The sequence below is a fragment of the Nuphar pumila genome, chromosome 7 (genome assembly GCF_984573655.1).
Source record: "Nuphar pumila chromosome 7, dmNupPumi1.hap1.1, whole genome shotgun sequence".
Taxonomy (NCBI): domain Eukaryota; kingdom Viridiplantae; phylum Streptophyta; class Magnoliopsida; order Nymphaeales; family Nymphaeaceae; genus Nuphar; species Nuphar pumila.
This window is the reverse complement of record NC_143255.1, coordinates 8074185-8099621: the sequence shown is the minus strand read 5'-3', so window position 1 is coordinate 8099621 and position 25437 is coordinate 8074185. Positions and strand designations below refer to the sequence as shown.

Genomic DNA, 25437 nt, shown 5'->3' with positions numbered 1-25437 from the left:
AGACATTCATGTATGGCATAAGAGATTGGGTCATCCCAATATGGTTAAAATCTCGTATTTGCCTTTTGTTAAACATCTCTGTAAAAGTGACTTTTTGTGTAATGAATGCATTCTTGGGAAAATGAAATGTTTGCCTTTTCCTCAAAGATCCATGTTTACGACAAAACCATTTGAAATTGTCCATTCCGATGTATGGGGACCGGCTCCTGTAATATCAAAAGGAGGTTTTTCATATTATGTGATCTTTGTGGATGACTATACTAGGTTTTGTTGGATCTATTTCCTTAAACATAAACATGAAGTTTTTTCAACCTTTAAAAGTTTTCACATGATGATTTCAAATCAATTCAATGGATGTTTAAAAATCTTTAGGTCTGACTCTGGAGGAGAATACCTCTCAAATGAATTTAAGAGTTATCTTGAAAATTTTGGAATTCTTCACCAAAAATCATGTCCGAAAACCCCTCAACAAAATGGGTTAGCCGAACGAAAGCACAGGCACATCATTGAAACAACTAGGACTTTGCTCATTTCTCAAAACATTCCAAAAAATCTTTGGGCTGAGGCAGCCCTTACCTCTGTCTATCTCATAAACCGACTTCCATCGAAAAATTTAAACAAAATTTCTCCCTTTGAAAAACTGTATGATAAGGAACCTGATTATAGCAGGTTAAGGGTCTTTGGGTGTAAGTGTTTTGTTCTTACTGATAAGAATGACAAACTTTCTCCAAAAGCCATTCCTTGTGCCTTTCTTGGCTATTCTGAAACCCAAAAGGGGTTTCGTTGTTATGATATCAAAAGTGATAAACTGTATGTTTCCAGAAACGTGAGTTTTTTGGAAAATGTTAGTGGATTTGAAAGTTGTGACCCCCATAATGAAAATATGGATTATTCTTTTTTATTTGATTTATTGAATAAGGACGATGATACTAGTGATAATGAGTCAGATCAAAGTAACCCAAATGAACTTGAAACCGAGGAAAACATCTCCTTGTCTCCTTCGTCACATCAACCTATTGAATTAACTAGAGACCCTATCACCTACTCTCATAGAGATCAAAACAACTTTAGGAGTGCTCTTGACAGATATAATGATGCCAGTGCCTCTCAGAATGAAGTGATACCTCGTAGAACTGAGAGAAGTAGAAGGCCTCCTTCTAGGTTCATTTCCTATGACTCTTTCTCACCAAGATATAGAGCCTGCCTTAGTGCCATCCACTCTTATATAGAACCTAGAAATTTTGAGGAAGCACGTAAATGCCCTGAATGGATTAATGCCATGAACAATGAACTTGAGGCTCTGAGAAGAGCCAAAACCTGGGAATTCCAAAATCTTCCTAAAGGCAAGAAAACAATAGGGTGCAGATGGGTTTTCAAAGTAAAAACTAAAAGTGATGGATCCCTTGAAAGGTATAAAGCTCGCTTGGTTGCAAAAGGATATAGTCAAGAATATGGTATTGACTATGAAGAAACTTTTGCTCCTGTAGCTCGTATGGTCACTGTTCGATGTCTTATAACCGTTGCCTCTATCAACAAATGGAACATCTATCAAATGGATGTGAAAAATGCCTTTTTAAATGGCGATTTAAGCGAAGAAGTCTACATGGATGCTCCTCCTGGAATGGAGACTCCTAAGGGAAAGGTGCTTCGTCTTCAGAAAGCACTCTATGGCCTAAAACAAGTTCCCAAGGCTTGGTATGATAGATTTAACTCTGTTATGATTGAGAATGGTTTTTCCTCTTGTTTTACTGACACTGCTCTATTTGTTAGAAGATCCAATGCAGGGATTGTAATTTTACTTCTGTATGTTGATGACATGCTCATCACTGGGAGTGATGCTAACGGGGTTAAAAGTATAAAATCTATCTTAAAAGATAAATTTGAAATGTCTGACTTGGGTTTTTTAACTTATTTTTTGGGAATTGAAGTGGCATACTCTCTTAGAGGATATTTCTTATCTCAAACTAAGCTTGCTTCTGAGATCATTGACAGGTCAGGTATTACAGATGAGAAGCTTTGTGAAACTCCTGCGGTAGTAGGAGCAAAGATGAAAATTGATGATGGAGTTCCCCTGTTGGATCCTACACCCTACAGACAGCTTGTAGGATCTCTGATTTATCTGAGTATTACCAGACCAGATATATCCCATGCAGTCCATACTGCAAGTCAGTTTCAGCATGCGCCTACATCCGTTCACATGAGTGCCATCTTACGGGTCGTAAGATACATAAAGGGTACTCTAAATAAGGGAGTTTTTCTGTCCTCTTCCTCTGACTTAAAATTGATTGCTTATACTGACTCAGATTGGGGAGGTGACCCAAATAACCGTCACTCCACCACTGGTTTTTGTGTGTTCTTAGGAGACTCACTAATTTCGTGGAGATGCAAGAAGCAACAAAAGGTGTCGCTCTCCTCAACTGAAGCTGAATATCGTGCCATGGCCACTACTACCATGGAGATTGTTTGGATTCACCAACTGCTAGAAGACATGGGGATCAAAATTGAAGGACCCACCAAGCTATGCTGCGACAACAAAAGTGCAATCTACATTGCAAAGAACCACACCTTTCATGAGCGGACTAAACACATCGAAATGGACTGTCACTATGTTCGTGAAGCATATCTCCGAGGAGTTATCGATCTTCCTTATGTCACGTCCGAATATCAGTTGGCAGATTTCTTTATTAAAGCCTTATGCGCTCCGCGGTTCAACTTCCTTCTTGGCAAACTATCGGTCATCTTGCCCTAAGTTTGAGGGGGGGTGTTAAATTATGTAATCAAACTTGTAATTTCGTATATATATTTTATATATATAAGGTAATACATATACATATATATAATATATGTATATGTATTTACCAATTATATATATAAAATATATATAGTCATAGTAAGGGTAGTTTAGGAATTTTACACATATTCCTTTTCGAGAATATGTTTTTTGTATTTTCTTTTTTTTCTTTTTCTTTATTTATTTTTGCTTTTTGCATTTAATGCATTGTACATGCATTGGGAGGGGCCCAACCCACTAGTCGTTGGACCCCTCCAACGGTCACATTTGTGACCGTTGGAGGGGCTCCAACGACTATGTGGAGCCCCTCCCAAGGCCTCCTCCAAAGCCCTATATATATGGGCAGCTCCTCTTGTATTTCTTCAAGGGATTTGGGATTATAGCCCAACCTCTTTAGTGTTTATGAAACTTATGGGTGCAAGTGCACATTTGTGATTCGGTGTGTTGTGCTTGTTGTGCACAAGTGTTCTTGGGTGTGTATGTTCACACATTTATTCTTAAGGTTGTTGCGTTATCGACTAAAGTATCTTGTTGAAGATACTTTTACACATTCACCTTTATAAATTCCTTTTAAATATGTTCCTTAGTAGTTATGTTATTGGGTGTTTCTCTTGTTGGCCTTTGTGTAGTCCTTGTGATTATGTTATTTTCTTAGTTTCATGGCTTTTTAATGAACATTATCTTATATGTTTTGAATAGGATTTAAATATTATGTTTTTTGAGTACTTAGTTTTAATAAAATATTAATTTAAGAATTATGAGAACTTTCTTTGTGTTTGCCCTTTGTGGGTGTTAAAAGTGTTTCTTTCGTGGTTCACTTTAGTAATTGTCCATTATTGATAGACATGTTTGTTCGTAATTGAAGACTCTCATTGGTGGACATTTTATCTTGTCGTATGATTGCATGTTTTTACTAAAACTTATTTGCATCATGATACCTCACGAGTTTTAAGTGTTATGTTTCTATTGTATACTTATGATATTCAATAAAATATCATTTTTTTATATTGTGAGACTTCTTGTGTATCCCTTTGTGGGTTTTGTGAAAATGTTTGTTAGAGAACATTTTTTTTATCCACTTAATATTGGTGGACATCATGATTGAAGGTTTTATGATTGCATTACTTGAGGATTTCCTTGACTTGAATTTTTTTGTTTTATCAGTTTGTGTTCCTTGGAATGTGTATTTCAAGGTTTTTTATTATTTGGCTTTGTAAGTCCATCACTCTTTTTTTGATACATCTAATATTACTTGTTTGGCCATATCAAGGTGAGTTGTATGCACTTCTATGTTGTGAGACCATAGTTAGTTGTTGAGGTAAGTTATGTATGCAACTATTTCTTCTTGTCAATTTAGATTGTCAAATGATTTGGCTCCGATTGATGATTAATTGACCTTTGGTTCTATGATTGTATTGTATCGCTCATTTGTTTCTTGTACACCTCAATGTTGTGGAGTCAGAGTTAGCTGTTGATGTGAGTTATATGTACATCTCATGTCATTTTAAAAGTCTAGATTCTCAAGGGTTATGAATGAAGTGTTGTCAATTGCCTTGGGTTTGATTGATGGTTGTTTGGCCTCTGAACTCATTGTTATTAAAAATCTGAGTTAATCGTGGGATGAGTTGTGTGCATCTCATGTCATCTTGTTAGTATAAGTATGTATCTAACTGGTAGGTGATTGACCTTGGTTTCTATGAATGTGTTTTCCCACTCGTTTGTTTGTGTGTCCATTGTTATGGAATTTGATGCTTTATATCTTGATTTTGTTATGATGGTAGTTATGTTTTTGGAACCATGGAGTTTTCAAAGATTGTTAAAATAGCTATTCTTATTCTTTTTTATGGCATTAGTTTGTTTTCATTACAAGCTCTCTTTTTCTTCTTCGCACCTTTTGCGCCTCAAGTCATGAAGACTTTCAAAGACTTGTATTTACTTAAGACCTTTGAGGACTTGTAGTTTCAAACTTTCGGTTATCACACCATAAGTTTGAAGGGAGTGTTAATATATATATATATATATATATATATATATATATATATATATATATATTGCATGTTATGTAATAGGTAATGCTCTCTAAGGGCATTTTGGTCTTGTTATTTTCATGTAAATAGTGTCTGTCCACCAGGGACAATATTTGTATTTTTGTTCTTTATTTTATTTTTATCTTTATTGTATAGTGTAGGGGGTCTATATGACTGTTGGAACAGTCCAACTATCTGTTGGACTGTTGGGATTGTTCCAACAATCATAAATACCGTGATTGCCTATGGGACTGTTACAACAGTCATATTGCCTATGGGACTGCAGTGAATGCCTCTCTTAAATGCCTATCTTGGCTCTATATATAGACCTTTTCTCCTTTTTGTAAGATAATGTTTCTCTTAAGCATTCGTGCTCAATAAGATGAATATTTTTTATATTTTTTGTGTCCTCTTTAGTTCTTTGATGTCTTGAATGCACTTAGTGCTTGTGTAGTGTCTTTGTGCTCATGTATTGTCCCTTAGTTGGACTTGTGTATGTGCATGTGCAGTTTGTGTTTATGATCTTATAAGCCCTTAGAGGCCCTAGTTTTGTATTTCTGCATATTCTGTTACAAATATACACGATGTTATCACATTTTCCTAGGTACACTTAATACCATGGGAACCACTTGACTTCAACTATCTAACTCAAATCTGCCTTGCAACATAATCTATCATGATTATATAAACCTGTCCAAGGTGTCAAACCATTCCATATGGGTTCAATCCCATGTGGACCAGCCCCCATACTTGGACTGTAAAACCCTGGGATTGCTTCCTTTACCAATAGGAGGATGGCTCTCAATGCTTTAACACGGGCACACATGGGAAATCAATCATGGGATGCCGAGGAGAAAACACACAATCATGCATCACCCTAATTGTGTCAGTGAGCCTGTGGTGGGCTATAAAGATTTACAAAAACCTATTTAAAAATTTCAATTATAAGATTCTTCACAACTAAAAGAAACAAAAAAAGTTGGAGGAGCAGCAACTGCCAACTCAAGCAAATACTGATCACTGTTATCACTAAACAAAAAAACTGCTACTCGATTATGCTACAAATATATGATTCAGACCCAACCCAGTGTCATACTAAAGAACAAAATTGTTGCATACCAATTATTGCTCTTGTACCATCATAATTGCTATCAGCAGACCAAATTGTACAATTTGTAGAAGCAACCTCAAGTAATCTTCTCCGAAGTGACAGAACATCTTGATAAAGATCTAATGGCTGAACCAAGTCAAGGATATAGATAGATCCACCAGATCCTCCAGATCCAAGACTAGACACCCTTTCATCAAAGTCAAAGTGTAACAAATGCATATAACTTGAAAGAAAAAAAGGATGTATGCATATAGAACTGTGAGAAAAATGGAGAAGCAAATATATCAGCCAAAATAGAAGCAATTGGAAAAATAAACCAAGTCATATCAGATACAATGCACGTGGATAATTAGATGAAAATTGATGATCTGCAGAAGAAAGCTTTTTCCTCATGCTCTTTATGCAAGATACACTGGATAATAATGGAATTGCATATTCTGCAGAGTCTCTTATATACTCAGGCCCTGCACCATCCTCAAGAGTTCTACGAGGCCTCAAGCAAACCGGTGTACGTGCTATTCCAGAATCAAGATGTTCAAATTTACCCACTTCAAAAAGACTGCAAAAATATTAACAAAAAACTTGCAATCTTATGCTCCAGGAGGCTATAAACAAGCAAAAGGGTTCAGAAAAGCTTAACAGCATCATGACAGTAGCTCATAATGCACAAAGTTTAACAAACTTAACACATATTTTGTGAGCACATAAAATGTCAAATTTTCACATACATTTATTCACTTAGAGAACATAACATTAACACATGATTCAAGTTTAACAAGATAGATAATGTAATGCATATTTGAACAGATCCTTATTTACAAATAAGTTAAACAAGCAAAATCATACGGGCTTCTCATGCCATTAAACAGAATGAGTAACACAAAATTCTCCTTCTTGGAGCAGTTTAATTAACTTAAAGTGGCCAATGATGTATCCCTTCAAGTGAATAGATAACAAAATACAAATTCAAGCAGAGATCAAGCATTATGTATATCACCAATTTAAAGTAGAAATAACTGAAAAATCCATGACGCAAATAATTCCATAAAATAATTATTAATTTTTAAGTCATTTTGATAGGACATGTTGATAAGTCCTGAGTCCTGACATTTCAGAAAGAAGTAGCCTGGTTTTGGGAGGACAGACTTTAAACAAATAGTGAACGAACCAGAGAAAATTGGCAGAAGTTATATGGAAGGAGATGGGCACAGAAGCATATCAGTGTTATGGATGTGTGTGTGTAGTGATGCATATGCTTGTTCATGTATAATATAGTAAAGGGACTCTATTGTCATTTTGTATATTTTTTTAACCATTTTTCACAGGTCATAATTGTCTTTTATCCTTTTTTTAGACCTGCCAATTGTAATGAAATGGAATATGCTTTACCATTGACAGAAATAGCGCATGAGATATCTCTTACGTACTGTACAATGATGAAATTCATCTATTTGCATAAATACTGATCTGTTCCTGCACCAACACAAAATGACTGAAATGCACTTGATGTGGAAAATAACAAAAATCACCTTGCATGTTATCTATCACAGATTAAGTATCATCTACCACTTCTTCAAGCTTAGACTTAGATACACTTTATTCCTCTTCAGGTTGGTAAAATAGTCTCAACAACATAACGTCATATGACAAACAATGTGATCTTTCTAACCAATTGTAAATCTCATCACATATCTTTTGAATTGCAATTGGAGGTATCATGTCAATATCCACAGTTATTTCCATAATTTATTCATCTAGCCATAGTAAGTTGAATCACAGAAGTAAATCATGTACCCTTTTTTAACACAATCATGATTTTGGCTGGTCAAATAAGCCATCATAACTATGGTTTATGTACAAGATCAATTGTCTGGGTGGAAGACTGGAATTAGCTATAGAAGATCAGTTACTTGACTCACTAGATATCGGGACTCAAGGATCTGCCAATTTCGGTTGTGAAGAAATAGCTTTGACCCAGTCCATGTTGTGGCAGCAACAAATTGTTCGTGTCAAGTTCTAAGCTTACAGTGCTACTAATGGAACATGTTAAAGATTGTGGAAGTTGTAAGTCAGCGAAAATTCACGGACCACCTTTTGGTTACTCTAGGCAGCGCCATTGAACATAATTATCTAGTTCATTTTGTTGTTTAAGGCCCTTCCATGTTGTCCCGAAAGGTGAACAACATATTTTGTTACTCTCATAGATGCAGATACTCAATATAGATAGACTTATTTGGGGTGATGTTTGCTATCCTCGTGGGTAAAAAACCCCATAGTGAAAAATTGTAAATTTTTTTTTTGCACATCTGACCCTTCATATGTGATTTACATATTATGTTGAGTAGAAACTGAACATATAAGTCAGATTTTACGAGGGTTAAAAAATCAACGGCCTACAATCTACCAAATTTTCAAACATCAAAAAACATATTTTTACAGTGAAAAAAGATGATCTAAGGGCTGATTACTACTATTTTGACCATGCAGAACACATTAATGAACTTAGATTTGATCAAAAAACCTCCTCATGTGAGTTCCAACTAGGGGGTTCCTTACCCACGATGGTGGCAAATTCTATACCAACTTATTTTATGAAAAATAGGATGAATTGTTTAACATGCATACAAAATTTTCAAGCACAAAACACATATACAAGTAAGCATGAGCCATTACTCACCTAATGGAACCAGTCATACTGCCCATAGTCAGTATTTCTGTTCTCTTTTGACCTTGTGGTGTTTGAACGCAAGCAACAAAGTGCTCCAAAGAACTGTCTGCAATGCAACCAGTATTCTGATACTTCCATACCTGCAAGCATTGATGTATTAAAACTGTTACACAACTTAAACCAGAAAAGACAAGTGGAAGTTAGTAACAATTTAAAAAAGAAATTAAACAAAAAGCCCTAAAAGTTAAAATAACACTGATAGATGCAAGCAAAATAGCTACAGACCAAACAGAGAGGAATCCATTTTCATGAACAATCAAGTGAAACATACTTGCAGAAACTTCAGAACAATCTTCTATGCCTAATTTAAAGGAAATTAACAAATCCATGATACAATTCTTCTTCTTACATAAAAGAAATCTGTACTAAGAAAAATGATATCAAAACTAATCATACAAATGAAACAAACTGACATGAATCACATATGATTAGGTTCTCCCCCATTTATAGTCTAGCCACTGAAAGCTCCGTCAACATATTAACAAGAATTGAAAAAATATGCTGAATAAGAAGATACAAACACTAGTATAAGGAAGTTCGAGTTAAACCTTTCCATAAAGAAATTGAGAGGCTTAATATGTAAAGTATTTCTGATTCAATCCCACACAAGATCTCATAGGGACGTGAAGCAACCAATACGGATCTAATGATTGGTCCAAAGATTCGAAGGCTTTATCCATCAAAATATTGGATGAGAAAAAAAATGTATTCTATTGGTTTAATAAATGAGGCCACAGTTCAAGAACATCTACGCCATTGTGTATAAAGTAAATGTTTTTTAATTGGTTGTGTATAAAGTAAATGTTTTTTTAATTGGGCTATTTCAATTAAGGATGACCATCGGGCCGGGCTGCCCGTCAGGCTTCAGGTACTCAGCCCGAATAAAGTCAAACCAGACCCAGACCGATTTGATAATCGGGCCAAGCCCATGCCCAAAATGCATAGGGCTCAATAAGCCCAACCCATTAACTAGGTCGGGCTTAAAGGGCCTGGACTGCTTGTAACCGGTCGGGCCGGGCTCAGGCATCAATACGGGTATGGCTTGTCAGTCCCTAATTGGGCCTATCCCAGTTCAATGTCCACCCCTAATTTCAATATGCTTCGTTTTGTCTTGTTCTTCAAAAGCAATAGGCTCACACCTCAATGCCTACAACTCACTAGCACATGGCAATGATTCAAGTTCTTCATGACTGGCATATTTGATCATATAGTCCACATAGAGGAGCAAGATAACTATACCTGCAGCCTATGTCACAAGGATTCGGCTAGCAGGGTGCTGCACCCGCGTCGACGTGACTCGACGCGGGTGCGGGTGCGGCACCGGATGCGGTCAACCCGATCCTGGGTGTGTTGACCGCACCCAAGGTCATTTTGGTCCATTTTTGTTTGGATTTTTAAAAAAAAAAAAATTTGCCCTACGAAATGGGCTGCGGAATTTAAAAAAAAAAAATCTGCTGACAGCTGCTTGCTGCTGCTGCTCTTGTTTTATAAAGGGGCACTTGTGTCCACAACATCTGACGAGCTTTGTTGGCATCCCATGCTATTCCTGCCTCCAAACAATTAATTCACAGCGTTGGAAAATATACTGTTAACTTGGAAATGATGATCCATCTTCCTCAAAAATTAAAACCAAAATTCAAGAGCCTTTTGAAGTCTTTATGCTTCAACCATCCAGATCCTTTTTCGTCAAGGATTTTCTCTCTCCATAATAAATGATAATGGTGGTGGTAGAGCCTTGGTGGCTATTAGTATTCACTTTTCTCTTGACGAGATGGGTGCTCTAGCCGTAGCCTTGTGTAGACCTCTCTTTTCCACATGTCAAATCCAATAAATTTCTTTTAGCTGTCATCTGTGTGCAACTGTATATAAAATGAAATTTGAAGAACCCTAGGCAGTGGCGTGGCAGTGTAGGCCTCGTGAAGACTCTCTCTCCAACAAACCACGTCAAACCTTTCGCTTATATTTTTTTTCGTGAAGACCAGGGAGTTTCGGACATGATTGAATCATGATAGTCAGCAGAACGCAGCAGGCTGGGTCGATAAGATTGCCAATCCTTTCGGTTCATCAATTTTGTCCCGTTGAGCTAAAGTACACAACAAGCAGAACGTGGGTAACAAGTCTTCAAACAAACACACCAGCAAAAAAAAACTGGACCCCGACCCGCGGCGAGGGAACCCCCGACCCCCTTCTCTCTCTCTCTCTCTCTCTCTCTCTCTATATATATATATATATATATATATATATATATATATATATATATATATATATATTTACATTTTTTGCCCCTACCGCACCCCCACACCCGGGTTTTTTGAAAGTGCCGAATCCCCGCACCCGCACCCGCACCCATGTGACATAGCCTGTAGCAGAGGACTTAACAAACAAGACAGTATCAGTATAACAAAATCTAAATCCTAGTTGAACTATCAAAACACTAAAACAATCATACAAAGCCCTACGAGCTTGTTTTAAGCCATACAAAGCTTTTTGTAATCAAAAAACTTTTTCATGTGTCAAACCTAACCTCGGGTGGGGGTTCTATGTAGACATCTTCATTAAGAGTTATATTAAAAAAAAAATAACGTTTATTTGAAAGATAGGTCATTTTTTAATAAGTGTTATAATGATAAGAGTTTGAACTGTGGTCATCCTAGCCACTGGGGCAAAGGATTCATCATAATCTATTCCATATTCTTGATTATGCCCTTTAGCAACTAGCCTAGCTTTGTACCTTTTTAGTGTTCCATTACTTTTGGTTTTAAATTTATAGACTCGTCTACATCCTATGAATTTCTTTCCTATAGGTAATGATTGAATCTCCCAAGCAGTGTTATCAAAAATGTGCCTTAAGGTGCAAAAGGCATGCCTCACCTTGAGATGTGGTCCTTTGTACCTCAAGGTGTAAGCCTGAGACGTGAGACACAAAAAAAAATTGTACAACAAGATTTCTTAACTTATTTTTTGGGTATTGAGGTAGCATACTCTCATAGAGGATATTTTTTGTCTCAAACTAAGCTGACATCTGAGATTATTGACAGGTCAGGTATTACGGACGATAAAATTTGTGAAACTCCTGCTATAGTAGGAGCTAAAATGAAGATTGATGATGGTGTTCCTCTCTCCGATCCTACTCCCTACAGGCAACTAGTAGGATCGTTGATGTACCTAAGTATCACCAGACCAGATATCTCACATGCGGTGCATACGGCAAGTCAGTTTCAGCATGCACCAACTTCTGTTCACATGGGTGCTATCTTACGTGTCGTGAGATACCTAAAGCACACTATTAATAAGGGAGTTTTTCTGTCTTCCTCTTCTGAGTTAAAATTAATTGCTTATACTGACTCTGATTGGGGAGGTGACCCAAATAACCGTCACTCAACCACTGGTTTTTATGTATTCTTAGGAGACTCATTGATCTCATGGAGATGCAAGAAGCAGCAAAAGGTGTCTCTACCATCAACTGAAGCTGAATATCGTGCCATGGCGACTACTACCATGGAAATTGTTTGGATTCATCAGTTGCTGGAAGACATGGGAATCACAATTGAAGGGCCTACCAAGCTATGCTGTGACAACAAAAGTGCGATTTATATTGCTAAAAATCACACTTTTCATGAGCGGACCAAACATATAGAGATGGATTGTCACTATGTTCGGGAGGCGTACCTCCAAGGAATCATTGACCTTCCATATGTCACGTCAGAGTATCAGTTGGCAGATTTCTTCACTAAAGCCTTGTGTGCTCCGCGTTTCAACTTCCTTCTTAGCAAACTCTCGGTGATCCTGCCCTAAGTTTGAGGAGGGGTGTTAAATTATGTACATAATCATATAATGTAATATATATATATTTTATATATATATGGTAATACATATACATATATTAATATATATGTATATGTATCTACTTATTATATATATAATATATATTTCTATTTGTTTAGCCGTAGGGGTAGTTTAGTCTTTTCCTCTGTTTTACGCACATTCACTTTATGGATGTGATTGTAAATTTATTTTTATTTTCTTTCTTTTTGTTTTTTTTATTTCTTTTATGTAAAGTACCAAAAGGTACCTTGGGGGGCCCACTAACATAGACGTTGGGCCCTCTCCAACGGTCACATTTGTGACCATTGGAGGGGCTCCAACGTCTATGAGTGGAGCCCCTCCAAGGCCCCTCTTGTGTTGTTATAAATAGGGGTTCTCCCCTTTGTATTTAGACATGGCTTTGAGTCAAAGCCCAAGTGCTCAATAAATTGATTCCATTATTTTTATGCCTTTGCGCATTTGTGAGTTATTTGTGAGTTGTGCTTTTGTGCACAAGTGTTCTAAAGTGTTCTTATTGTGCATTCGTGCCGGGTTTATTATCAAGAATATTAAGGTCTTGATCTTAGTATCTTATTGGAGATACTTTTACATCAACATCATTACTTTCTCCAATATTATGTTCATTCATTAGATCAAACAAAAAAGAGCACTCACATGGTTTTTTAGACTCAATTTTTCCAAAGCATTTTCATTTTCAAGAAAAATTACATTTCTTGAGACAGTTTTTTTTTTTCAATATCATAACACCTAAATCCTTTTTTGTTTTCGAAATAGCCTAAGAAAACACAAGGAATGGCCTTAGCGAAAAGTCTAACAACTTTTTTGGAAAGAACAAAACATTTACAACCAAAGAATATTAATCTTGAATAATTAGGAGAAATTTTAAATAGTTTTTCAATAGGAAAAGTCTTTTTGAGAATAGTAGGAGGCATTCTATTGATTAAGTAAACCGCTGTAAAGACAACTTCGGCCCAAAAACTTTTTGGAACATTTTTGGATATTAGGTTTCAATAATGTGTCGATGCTTTCTTTCGGTGAACCCATTTTGTTGTGGGATGTAAGGACAAGATTTTTTGTGGGTAATCCCTTGTTGATCAAGAAAGCTTTTAAAATCTTTTGACAAAAATTCTCATCCGGAATCAGATCTAAATATTTTAATAGATGTTTTGAATTGATTTTTAACATATCTATGAAAATTTTGAAAACATTCAAATACTTCGGATTTGAGTTTAAGAAAGTATATTCATGTGTGCCTACTATAGTCATCCACAAAATTTACATGATAAGAAACTCCTTTAGACATAACCGGTGTCGATCCCCGTATATCCGAATCTATTAACTCAAAAGGTTGTTTAGATACAAATTGACTATTTTTAAAATATAGAGATTTCATTTTTCCAAGTATACAATGTTCACAAGTCTTAACTTTTTCATTACAATTTTTAAGAAAAGGGAAAAAATACATTTTTGACATACTTGGATGTCCTAATCGCTTATGCCAATATTAAATACTTTTTTTTTCAACAAAACTACAAAAATTTCAATTTGTCCATGTAGTAGAGGTCTCCTCTTTTATGGCCTCGCCCAATCAGCTTCTCGGATTTGAGATTTTGTACCAAGCAATCATTAGATAAAAAGGTGACCTCACACTCATGGTCGGTAACTTGAGAAACAAATAAGAGATTTAAGTTAAGTTTGGGTACTACTCTAATGTTTGAGACATAAAAATTTTGATTCTTTTTAGAAAAACTTTTAAAAGGTGTGGGTGCGGGTGCAGATGCAGTGATGTGACACTATAAAAAAGCTTGGGTGCAGGGTGCGGGGAGGGTGTATATATATATATAGAGAGAGAGAGAGATGAGAATACATATTAAGCCCTCTTTTCTCATTCTGCCCCGTTAGGCCGCATAGTTTGAAGTGTTTTATGATAGATCTGAATTGTTAGATGTGTTTAACATGCTTGATTTAGTGGGAATCAGCTCTTGGATCATGTTTTATAGATGAAAATATGTATTTTTATGAGCTGAGAAAAATAATGCCTTCAAAGCCATTGATTTTGGATCAATGAAAAAACTTTAATGTAGGTTAGATTCCGGTGATCCAGAAGTCGGTTTCCACTAAGCAAAACCAATAGATCACATCTATGGTGTTAGATGTGAGAAAAAATACCAAAAACTATGATTTTTGAATGGGCCTTACGGAGAAGGATGCCTGCATTACTCTCTTTATATAATATATATAAATATATATATACATAATTGGACTTGGTCAGGGTTAACAGAATCTACTTTTGGACAAAAATGGACCTCAGTGTGGTTGACTTCACCTCACATAAAGGAAGTCATTTTCAAGTGTCGCACCCATGAGGGTGTGACGCGGTTGTGGTGCCCTGTTAGAAGAGTCGTTGATACATAGCACATGGATGTTCAGAATTACCACTCCTGGAATACTGGATACAAACTTGATCATTGTGAGATTATTCTTCACACATCACATCACTTTTAACTTCTTGATCTTCATCAACATCACAATCACCGATCTTTGGAATTAAATCCAACAGAAAAGAATACTCATATATTTTCTTAGTTTTCTCAATTTCAAAAAAAAAAAATCTTTTTTTAAAAATGATACATTCCTTGAAACATATATCTTTTTAGTTTTAAACTCAAAACATGTATAACCTTTTTTATTATTTGCATATCCTAAAAAGATACAAGGAATAGCTCGAGTAGAGAGTTTGTCATTTTTGTTAGTAAAAACAAAATACTTACATCCAAAAACTCTCAATCTATAGTAATCTAAGATTTGTTTGAAAAGTTTTTTCATAGGAGATATATTTTTCAAAAAAGAATATGGCATTTTGTTAATAAGATAAACTGCAGTTAATGTAGCTTCAGCCCAACATTCTTTAAGTAAGCAAAGTTGTTTTTTCTATAATATGCATATGCTTCCTTTCAACTAAACCATTTTTTTAGGAGTGTAAGGACGATAATGAAATAGGCGGAAATACAAATAACAAGTGATAACACTTGAAGGTGAAATAATGGACAAGAAAACACAAGACACAAACCCACAAAGGGGAAATTACAAGCACATAAAAGTGCAAATATATAAACCCACAAAGGAGTAATGCCAAAAGGCAAAAATGAATGATTTTATTGATAGAATGTAAGAGAACCACACATAATATGAGGGGGGTTCACCCCTTTATATATAAAGTAAAAGGGATAAGAGAGGGAGCATTGGGGCTCCCCACAAAGTAGTCGTTGGGGAGCCCCAACGGTCATACCCCAATTATCCAAAAGGGAAAAATAAAATAAAAGAAAACCTAAAAATAAGTTGGGTTAAACCAACTTATATTATATGTGAAAAGACCCAAATACCCCTATCAGGTATTTTGGATAAAACAAATATGTATATATATATATATATATATATATTGTAAGTTTTCCTTCTTGTTCCTGTTTTGAGAAAGAGAAGAGAGAGAGAAAGGGAGAGAGAGATCGATTGCGGCTATCACGATTTCTGTAAAAGAAATCGTGACCTAAATGTATATTTAAGGTTACATTATACTATGGATCCGGGTCTGGTATATCCAGACCCGATAACAAAATACATTAACAAAATACATGATCTTCGGGTCGGATCCTGCAGATCCTGCACCTTTTTCACAGGTTACATTATACTATGGATCCGGGTCTGGTATATCCAGACCCGATAACAAAATACATTAACAAAATACATGATCTTTGGGTCGGATCCTGCAGATCCTGCACCTTTTTCACCCCCCTTCAAGTTGATCATGGTTTTGGACCATGAACAACTTGCTTTTAAGCATCCAAAAGCGATCCTTGGTTAACCCTTTGGTAAATATGTCTGCAACCTGTCTTTCAGTACTGACAAACTCAGGCTCAATCTCTTTTTCTTCAACCTTCTGTCTCACAAAGTGTTGGTCGATCTCAATGTGCTTGGCACGACTGTGATGTACTGGATTGAATGACATATTGATAGCACTTTGATTGTCACAGAGCAAGGTAGTGTGGGAGATCTTTTCTCCTACTTCAGTTAGAAGATGCCTGATCCATGTGACTTCGGCAGTGGCAGCAACCATGGATCTATATTCAGCCTCAGTGCTTGATCTAGCGATAGCTTTTTGTTTTCTACTGCTCCAAGAGACTAAATTTCTTCCAATGAAGGCACAATATCCTGATGTAGATCTCCTTTCGTCGGGATCTCCTGCCCAGTCTGCATCACAATATACAGTAATTTCGTGCTCGTTTTGGCCATAGGACTGTGGTAAGTATATCGATCCATCCCCAATAGTCCCTTTCAGATATCTAAGGATCCTCTTGACCGCTTCCATATGTCCAGTGCGTGGCGCATGCATAAATTGAAACACTTGATTGACTGAATAAACAATATCAGGTCTAGTGAATGTGAGGTATTGTAACATTCCTATTATGCTGCGATACCTGGTGGGGTCATCACACAGATCTCCATCATGAGCGCTAAGTTTTTGATGAAGTACACTCGGAGTTCCTAGAGGTTTGCAGTCTTTCATGCCTGCCTTGCTGAGAACATCTACAGTGTACTTGTGTTGAGTGAGTGTCAATCCATGAGCCTGGTTATCAACTTCTACACCTAGGAAATAGCGTAGAATTCCAAGGTCTTTCATTTTGAACCTTTGACCTAATAAGTCTTTTATTTCTTGGATGTGGTCCGCAGAGTTTCCTGTGATGATAATATCATCGACATAAATTAATAATAGAGTAGTCACAGACTGGCTTTTAAAGATAAATAATGAGTGGTCCAGCATGGAATGTGAAAATCCATGTTTCTGAATCTCTGATGAGAAGCTATCAAACCAAGAGCTAGATGCTTGCATCAGGCCGTAGATGGCTCTTTTTAGCCTGCATACATGGGTTTTACAATTTTGTTCTTGATATCCAGGGGGTTGTTCCATGTATACCTCCTCCTTCAAATCCCCATGTAAGAATGCATTTTTTACATCAAGCTGACTCAACTTCCATCCATGTTCAACAGCCAGGGAAATGATAATTCGAATCGTTCCCATTCTTACAACCGGACTAAAAGTCTCATCATAGTCTTGCCCTGCTTCTTGAGTGAATCCTTTTGCTACAAGCCTTGCTTTATATCGTTCAATGGTTCCATCTGGCTTGTACTTGATTTTGTAGACCCATTTGCATCCGACAACATTTTTGTCAGGTGGTCTGGGAACAACTTCCCATGTTCCACATTCATGCAAGGCTTGCATTTCATCATTCATGGCTTCTACCCATTTCATAGAAGTTGCTGCCTGGTAATACAAGATGGGCTCTTCGTCCTTATTGATGGCAGTTAAAAACAGTTGAAAATCCAAGGAGAAGTTGTTATAACTAACCCACCTGTAAATAGGATGTCGTATGCAGTTTGATTTTCTGACTGCAAGGGTATGAGAAAGAGTAGAATTAGCGACTGAGGCATGATCTGAATGGCTTGATGTTGTCGGTCTCTGTCTGGAATAGACAATGCCTTTGTATCTGCCCGGTACTTCCTCTACATTCTGTGACCCCGACGCCCCAGTGTTCTCAAATACCTCTTCTTCTTGTTGCACGCAATCTGAGGAACATGTTTCATTGGAGCCAGCAAAAAGTTCTGAGCTTAGCCAAGGATAGTAAATTTCTGGTGACATATTCGTTGTGTCAGCTCCGTGATCAAAATTCTGTTCATCAAATACAACATTTCTTGAGGTTCTGATACGTTTGTTGGTGGGATCATAACACCTATATCCTTTGTAGTCATCTGCATATCCCACAAATCTGCACTTTTGGGCCTTGTCTTGAAACTTGTTTCTCAGGGACTGATCAATGTGCACATAGCAAACACATCCAAAAACACGCAGATCATAATAACTAGGATAAGTTCCAAAAAGACAGTGATAAGGAGACTTATTTTCCAGAATAACCATAGGCAATCTATTTATCACATGCACGGCAGAATGGAAAGCTTTTGTCCATAGGTTGATGGGAAGATTGCTGTCATGAAGCATACTCATGGCACTTTCAACGATATGCCTGTGTTTTCGTTCAGCAATTCCATTTTGTTGAGGGGTATGAGGACAGGACACCCTTCTTCCTATTCCGTTATTTTGAAGAAAAGAGATAAAATCACGGGATGAGAATTCCCCACCTCCATCACATTGGAAAAATTGAATGGACTCAGAAAATTGATTTTTGACAAGGGAAAGAAAATTTTGAAACAAAGAAAAGACTTCCGACTTATTTTTTATGAAATATATCCAAGTGTATCGAGTATAGCTATCAACAAAGATTAGATAGTATTTGCTCCCAGATCCAGAGGCAACTGGGGCGGGTCCCCATACATCAGTACAGATTATCTCAAAAGGTTTTGAAGCTCTCTTATTAATGGAATGAAAAGGCAATACATGACTCTTGCATGAAAGACAACTGGAACATTTGTGACTATTCTCATCCCTATTTAGACTTTCTTTTGGAATGAGATTATTAGATACAAGTTTCTCAATGAAATGACCTCCACAATGACCTAATCGAATATGCCATAAGAATGGCTTATTACATTCAGCAATACTAAAAACATTAGCAGAAGAGGATGAACACGACTTTAATGAAGGCTTTGAATTCAGGTGGACAGGACGAACAGCATGACAAGGAGCTTCTTCAAAGACATACATATTGCCTCGTCTCTTTCCTTCACCGAATGTTTCCCTCGTGCGTAGGTCCTTGACCTGCACAGAGAAGGGAGTGAATTCAACTGAAGCATTATTATCATCAATAAGTTTGGAAACAGAGACAATATTTTTCTTAATGTCAGGAGCATGAAGAACGTCAGAAAGAGTAAGAGTGGAATGTGACATGGGAATGACAGTTTTTCCAACATGAGAAACAGGATGGTGGGATCCATCTCCAGTGACAATCTTACTTTTTCCAAAATAGGAAATGGGATTAGAAATCTTACCTGCATCACCTGTTACATGAGTCGCTGCCCCTGAGTCGACAAACCAGGTGCCTTCATCACTCTGCTTCAATTTCAACTCTGACAAGGCAGATATCAACAGATCTTTAATCTCTCCACTACTTGAGAACTTCTTTTTGTTTTCTGTCTGTGGACCCTTTCCTTTATTCTCTGGATTATGCCAACAATTCGCCTTGATATGCCCCTTTTTGTTACAAAGGAAGCAGGTAGGAATGGATCTTGACCCCTGCGCATGAGTTAACATATTTGGAGTGGGAAGCAGACCACGCCCTCCGTGTCCACTTCGCCCTTGTCCTCCTCGTCCTCGTCCTCTACCATAAGACACCCCTGTGGCAAAAACTTCCTGAGAATTTGTGTGGACGTGAGATTCCTCAGAGAACCCTTTCAGAGTCACCTCATACTGAATTAATTTTGCTCGCAACTCATCAAAGGTAGGAAGGGCAGGGAGACACAATAGGGAAGTGACGATCATGTTGTAGTCGGATCCCAATCCACTCAGAGTCTGTTGTACCATATCGTTGTCGCTCACCGCGCATCCTATAACTGCAAGTTGGTCTGTGATAGTCTTCATCTTGTTCAGATATTCCATGATGGTCATGGAATCTTTTCTCAACATCTGAAATTCCCTCTTGAGAAAAACCATTCTCGCCTGCGAAACTTGTGAATATGTTTGAACCAATTTTCCCCAAAGTTACAAAGCAGTGCAGTTGTCGGGAATTGCAACAAGAACCTCTTGGGACAAGGTGGAAGTGATGTATGCAACCACTGACTGATCTTTCCTTTCCCAGTTGAGGTACTCAACATTCTTGACATACACAATTGAACTTACTCCTTTGTCGTCTTTTTCTTCTCTCGTAACAAATTCGATTGGGGCGGGAGAGGTTCCATCAAGGTGACCTAAGAGACCTTGACTCCTTATAAAAGGAATGATTTGTCTCTTCCAAATCAAGAAATTTGAGGTATTCAACTTTTCAGAAACGAGTTGATTGAGAAAGCTTGAAGAAAGATTCGATTGAGAAGAATAAGGATCCATTGAGAAATAAAATTCAACAAAGAGTGTTCACGAAGTGCTCAGTCTCTCTCTTTTTTTTTCTTTTTCTTTTTTAAATAAACAAGAGACCGCAGGCTGTCAGATTCAGAAAAATATTGAGGCTAAACATTGAACTTTTCTTTACACTCTTGAAAAAATTTTGAGATTGACGTGATGAAAAGAAAATTTCACACGTTAAATATGTTTTCAGGTAAATATAGAAAATGAAAGTCAGGGAAGAGGAACGTACAGCAAAAACTAGTATATCTGGATATGCAAAACAGATACAAAAGAGAAGATCGGACAAAGAGAACAAATCAAGTGATACCAAACAAAGGCGGATCTGAAATAGGTATCGATTTGGTGTTTCACGTGAATCGATTTCAGTGATTCACGTGAAAAAAGAATCTACCCTTTTTGCACAGTCTGAATTCACGTAAAGAGGGTTTACGTGAATCTCAGATTACCACAAAGAGATCAAGCCCACGTGAGATGTGGGTCAGGTGTACAGAAAATTTCAGGAAGAAGGAAGAAATGAGCCACGTGAATCTCAAGCCCACGTGAGATGTGGGTCGGGTGCACAGAAAATTTCAGAGAACAGAAATAAAAATGAAAAGAAGGAGAAAGGAAGAAAAGTAGAAGGGGAGGAACGAAAAACCTCAAATCTCCGATCGTCGCACCTGTTGGAAACCTTCTTCAGCCCTCAGATGGATCTCCGCTCTGATACCATGTAAGTTTTCCTTCTTATTCCTGTTTTGAGAAAGAGAAGAGAGAGAGAGAGGGAGAGAGAGATCGATTGCGGCTGTCACGATTTCTGTAAAAGAAATCGTGACCTAAATGTATATTTAAGGTTACATTATACTATGGATCCGGGTCTGGTATATCCAGACCCGATAACAAAATACATTAACAAAATGCATGATCTTCGGGTCGGATCCTGCAGATCCTGCACCTTTTTCACATATATATATATATATATATTTAACACGCACCTCAAACTTTATGGGAAAATGGCAAAAAGTTTGGAAATAGAAAAGGCAGAACTCCAAATCTTCAAGTGTCTTTAATTGAAATCGCCATCTTTTTAACATATCAAAGGACTTTACAAATGTCAGCCTTCGATTCTCTTTAATGGTGATCATCCCCTAGGCACTTTCATTGACTATCTCCATGATGTATCAAAGGTACTCTTATATCTCATCTTTAAGAACCTGTGGAACAAACCAGAGAGCTCCAAGTATACAAGAAAAATAACTTTGTCAAATATAACTTAAAAATAAGAATAAAATATTGAATCAACTCATTTTTCAAGAAACCATAACATTGATCAAGAGAAAATTTGATTATTAAATAACATATGATTTATCAAAAAAGATAATAAAAAATATTCTACGGATTTCAATCAAGCACCATGAGAAAATATCGTTAAGAGGATCAAGCTCAAAGACAACTTGATAAACTCACTATATTCTTAAATAAAGATGTGCACAAAGGCACAAGAGATTGCTCACAAACGAGAAAACATGTACACAAACATAGAAAGAAATTCTTTATTGAAAGAGAGTAAACATTACAAAAGATTTAGGAAGAGCCAATTAACTTTATGCATACAATTATGTGAACACATATATGCATCATGCAATTAAAGCATTTTTAATGTATATGAAACAATAATAAAAAGATAAGTATTTTTATTAATAAAATGCATATAACAAGCATGAATCTAATCTAAAAAATCAAGTACCTTTAGTTATGAACCAACGTCCCTATCATAACAATACTTAAGTATTTATTTAAGGGACATAAAAAAAAAACCTCAAGGGGGTACACAAGAAAGCTCATAATATGAGTATGTGAAAAAGTTTTATCTATAAACATCTTTCACAAAAGATTTAGAAGTTTCAAAGAGAGATTTAAAAAGACTTATATAAGGAAGGAGAAATGAAATTTGCAAATCAACACCAATTTATGAAAAAATATATTCTCACGAATATCAAGAAGTAATATTTTGCAAACCTCAACAATGCAATGCAAGATGCATGAAATTATTTTAATCAATCATTTAGACAACTTTTGAAAAAGCTTAAAAAATCTCAAACATTTGAATGAGTAAATTAAAGCATTGGTTTAACCATCACAAGCAATCACCTCCTAGTCCTCCAAACCTCAAATATCAAGTGCATCAGCGACTAGACCAAGAGCATAAACAACATGCCACTAAAAGACCAAAGACACACACGAAGGTGTGTAAAAACACATATTGTCTACGTATAATGACGCTTGAAACGAGTGTATCAGCGACTAGAACAAGAGCACAAAGCCAACAATGGGCTAAAAATCACATACGAAAGTGTGAATAAAGATCTCTTGTCTACATATAGTGATACTCAAAATCAAGTGTATCAGCGACTAGGTGTGAACACCCCAAATTTTTCAAAGTTTTATAAAAATGACCATTTTGCCCCTAACCCCGTTTTCTGAGAAAATCAAAGCAATTTCAAAGCTAAATTTCAGTCATTCTTCATATTTTCTTAATTAAATTCCATATTGATATATTCAAATCCGAATCCAGTGCTTTAAATCCGTATTCCCTCAAAATCCGGATCCAAATGTATTTCCTCAAGAAATTTCTCAAAAATCGCCTTGAATTCTCAGAAAAATCCCCTTTTGTAAATATTTTTACAAAAACACAAAAATTAGTTTTAATCTTTAGTTTCTCGTCAAACTTTGGGATTTTACTCTAAAAATACAAAAAAAATGAAAGATAACGCAAAAACCAAAAAAATTGGAAAAACTACGAGAAAAAGCAAATGATTTTGAGTCTTTTTGAAAATTAATTTTGCTAAAAACCTCGGGACCCCTTTTTTTTGAAAATCGCAGGGGGGTCTTTTGCAAAATTTCTTTTTAGGGTTTTCGAAAAACCTTCGTAAGGAAGGAAAAAGACAGCCGCCCCCCCCTCCATTCTCTCTTCACTCTCTCTCTCCCGATTCTCTCCCTCGCAAACCCTCCATTGCCGACCAAGGAGTCTTCCTCCCTCTCGCTTGGACCCTCCGATCATCGTCCCTCCATTTTACCCCCTCGATCCCTAACCGCTCAGCCTCCATTCGGGAACCTTCTTCCACCTTCTTAAAAGGGCACTCGAGGGAACCCTAAAGGGATCCAGCTTCTACCTCTCCATGTGCTTCTTCTCCTTCAACGACCGTTTTTCACCCCATTCACGCCTCTTCTTCTTTCCCTCATCACTCTGTTTCTTCTTCTTCTTCGCTTTTTCTCACGATCCATTATCCATCCATTTCTTTGTCTCACGCATTGGTTTTCTCTGGAAGCATCCATTAATCCCCACAATCGGACATCCATCTTCTTCCTCCAGCAGCCATCATTGATCTAGTTCTTCATATCTAGCAGCCATCATCTCAAGCCGAAGAAAGTAGGCTACCCCTGCAAGGATCTCAAGCAATCGCTCCTTCTCCAGCAACCGGCGAATAAGTCTTCAGCCGATTGAATCAAGGAGGAGTTTTCCCCTTCAAAATCCCTGCAAGCAAGAGGATCTCTTCCCACTCCACTGAAGGAGCATCATCTCTCTCCTGTCCAGATTTTCGCAGAGACCCGGTAAATCCCTTTTCCTTCCCCTTCTTTTTTTTTATTTTCTGATTTTTTAGTTTCCCTTATTAATCGCCTCCGATTGGAACACCCATGTAATATCAGTTTGTTTATAGCAAAACTGATCTACATACGTGTAACATTAACAGAATGTTCATATTCTGACATCATATTTTTTTTACCCATTCCTGAGTTTTCTTGATTCCTCTTTGTGTGTTTTGCCTAAATCGCAATTTTTTTATTTCCTTGCGATATTCTTTTTTTTTTACTTTCATTTCAGCGATTCAATGTTTAGATTCAAATTTTGTATATGACCTTTTGATCAAGGTTCCTGGTTTAATCCGCCTTTGTATTTCATTTCATTGATTTCCATGCTACTTCCTCTGCCTTTACTTCCCTCATCATTCATTGTAATTTTGACCCACGCACATCTTTGATTCTTATCCTAATGATACATTGGTTTCATTTTTGTTTGAATGATTTGAGCTTAATTTTACTTTCAGCCACATATATTGATTTGGATTGATTATTTTGGTCACAGCATCTGTTAGATTAATAATATCTATCATTCTGGCATTTTTTTTTTGCATTTGCATGTTTTGATTCAGTGTGATATCACCCTGCATCTAACCCTCCTGGGCATCATCTTTTTTTTTTATACCTAATATTCATTTTCAGTGTGATATGTTACCTCTGTTTTATTAGGATTCTCGGTTGCTCTGTATGCTGTTGTTCCATCGATCTGATTGGCAGCTCCACTATCATTTGTAACCTACTCATATTATGTTTACAGAACTTCCTCATGAATGGCTGTTTTCATTAAACTCCATGTGTATCATGAGTTTTCACTAATCCTCCACAGTGGCATTTACCCATACACATATGCACAACACTCACCTCTTCACGCTTACTCCTTGCATCATCCATTTTATCATGATTATGAAAGTTGCTGAAAAATCTCGGTCCCCTAGCACTACTGGTCATATCAGCCAAATTGTCAATGTTGATTCTCTTGAGGATCTGATCAACAGTACTAAAAGAATCAGGCAGTGCCGATCGGAGCTGATATGTCTGGATTTCTCGTTCCAATTCATGCAAAGGCCATGGCAATCGCAACAGTTCCCTTGTTGATTCTTCTGCAAAACTCCCATGTTCTTCAGAGATATCCAAGAAGCAGCAGAAGCTAATCTTACAGTTCCAACTTCAAGGTTGACGCTGGAAATGGTTATCTTCTGACAGCTTGTAGGATCTATTATCTTGGTGTTATCACAGAGACAACAACAGCTTTCTCCCTGGATGAAGTGATTGGAA

The 25437-nt window shown here is 36.8% G+C and overlaps 1 protein-coding gene across 1 annotated transcript in view; it reads right to left on the bottom strand.

The window, feature by feature from the left end:
* Positions 1–25437, bottom strand: part of LOC149831031 (Transducin/WD40 repeat-like superfamily protein) — a 57664-nt gene that overhangs the window by 17359 nt on the left and 14868 nt on the right. The window contains exons 4-6 of the mRNA XM_090013622.1: positions 8607–8737; positions 6264–6488; positions 5938–6116 (exon numbers count right to left, since the gene is read on the bottom strand). Of these exons, the coding sequence (XP_089869748.1) occupies positions 5938–6116; positions 6264–6488; positions 8607–8737 (535 nt within the window). The remainder of the gene's footprint in view (positions 1–5937; positions 6117–6263; positions 6489–8606; positions 8738–25437) is intronic.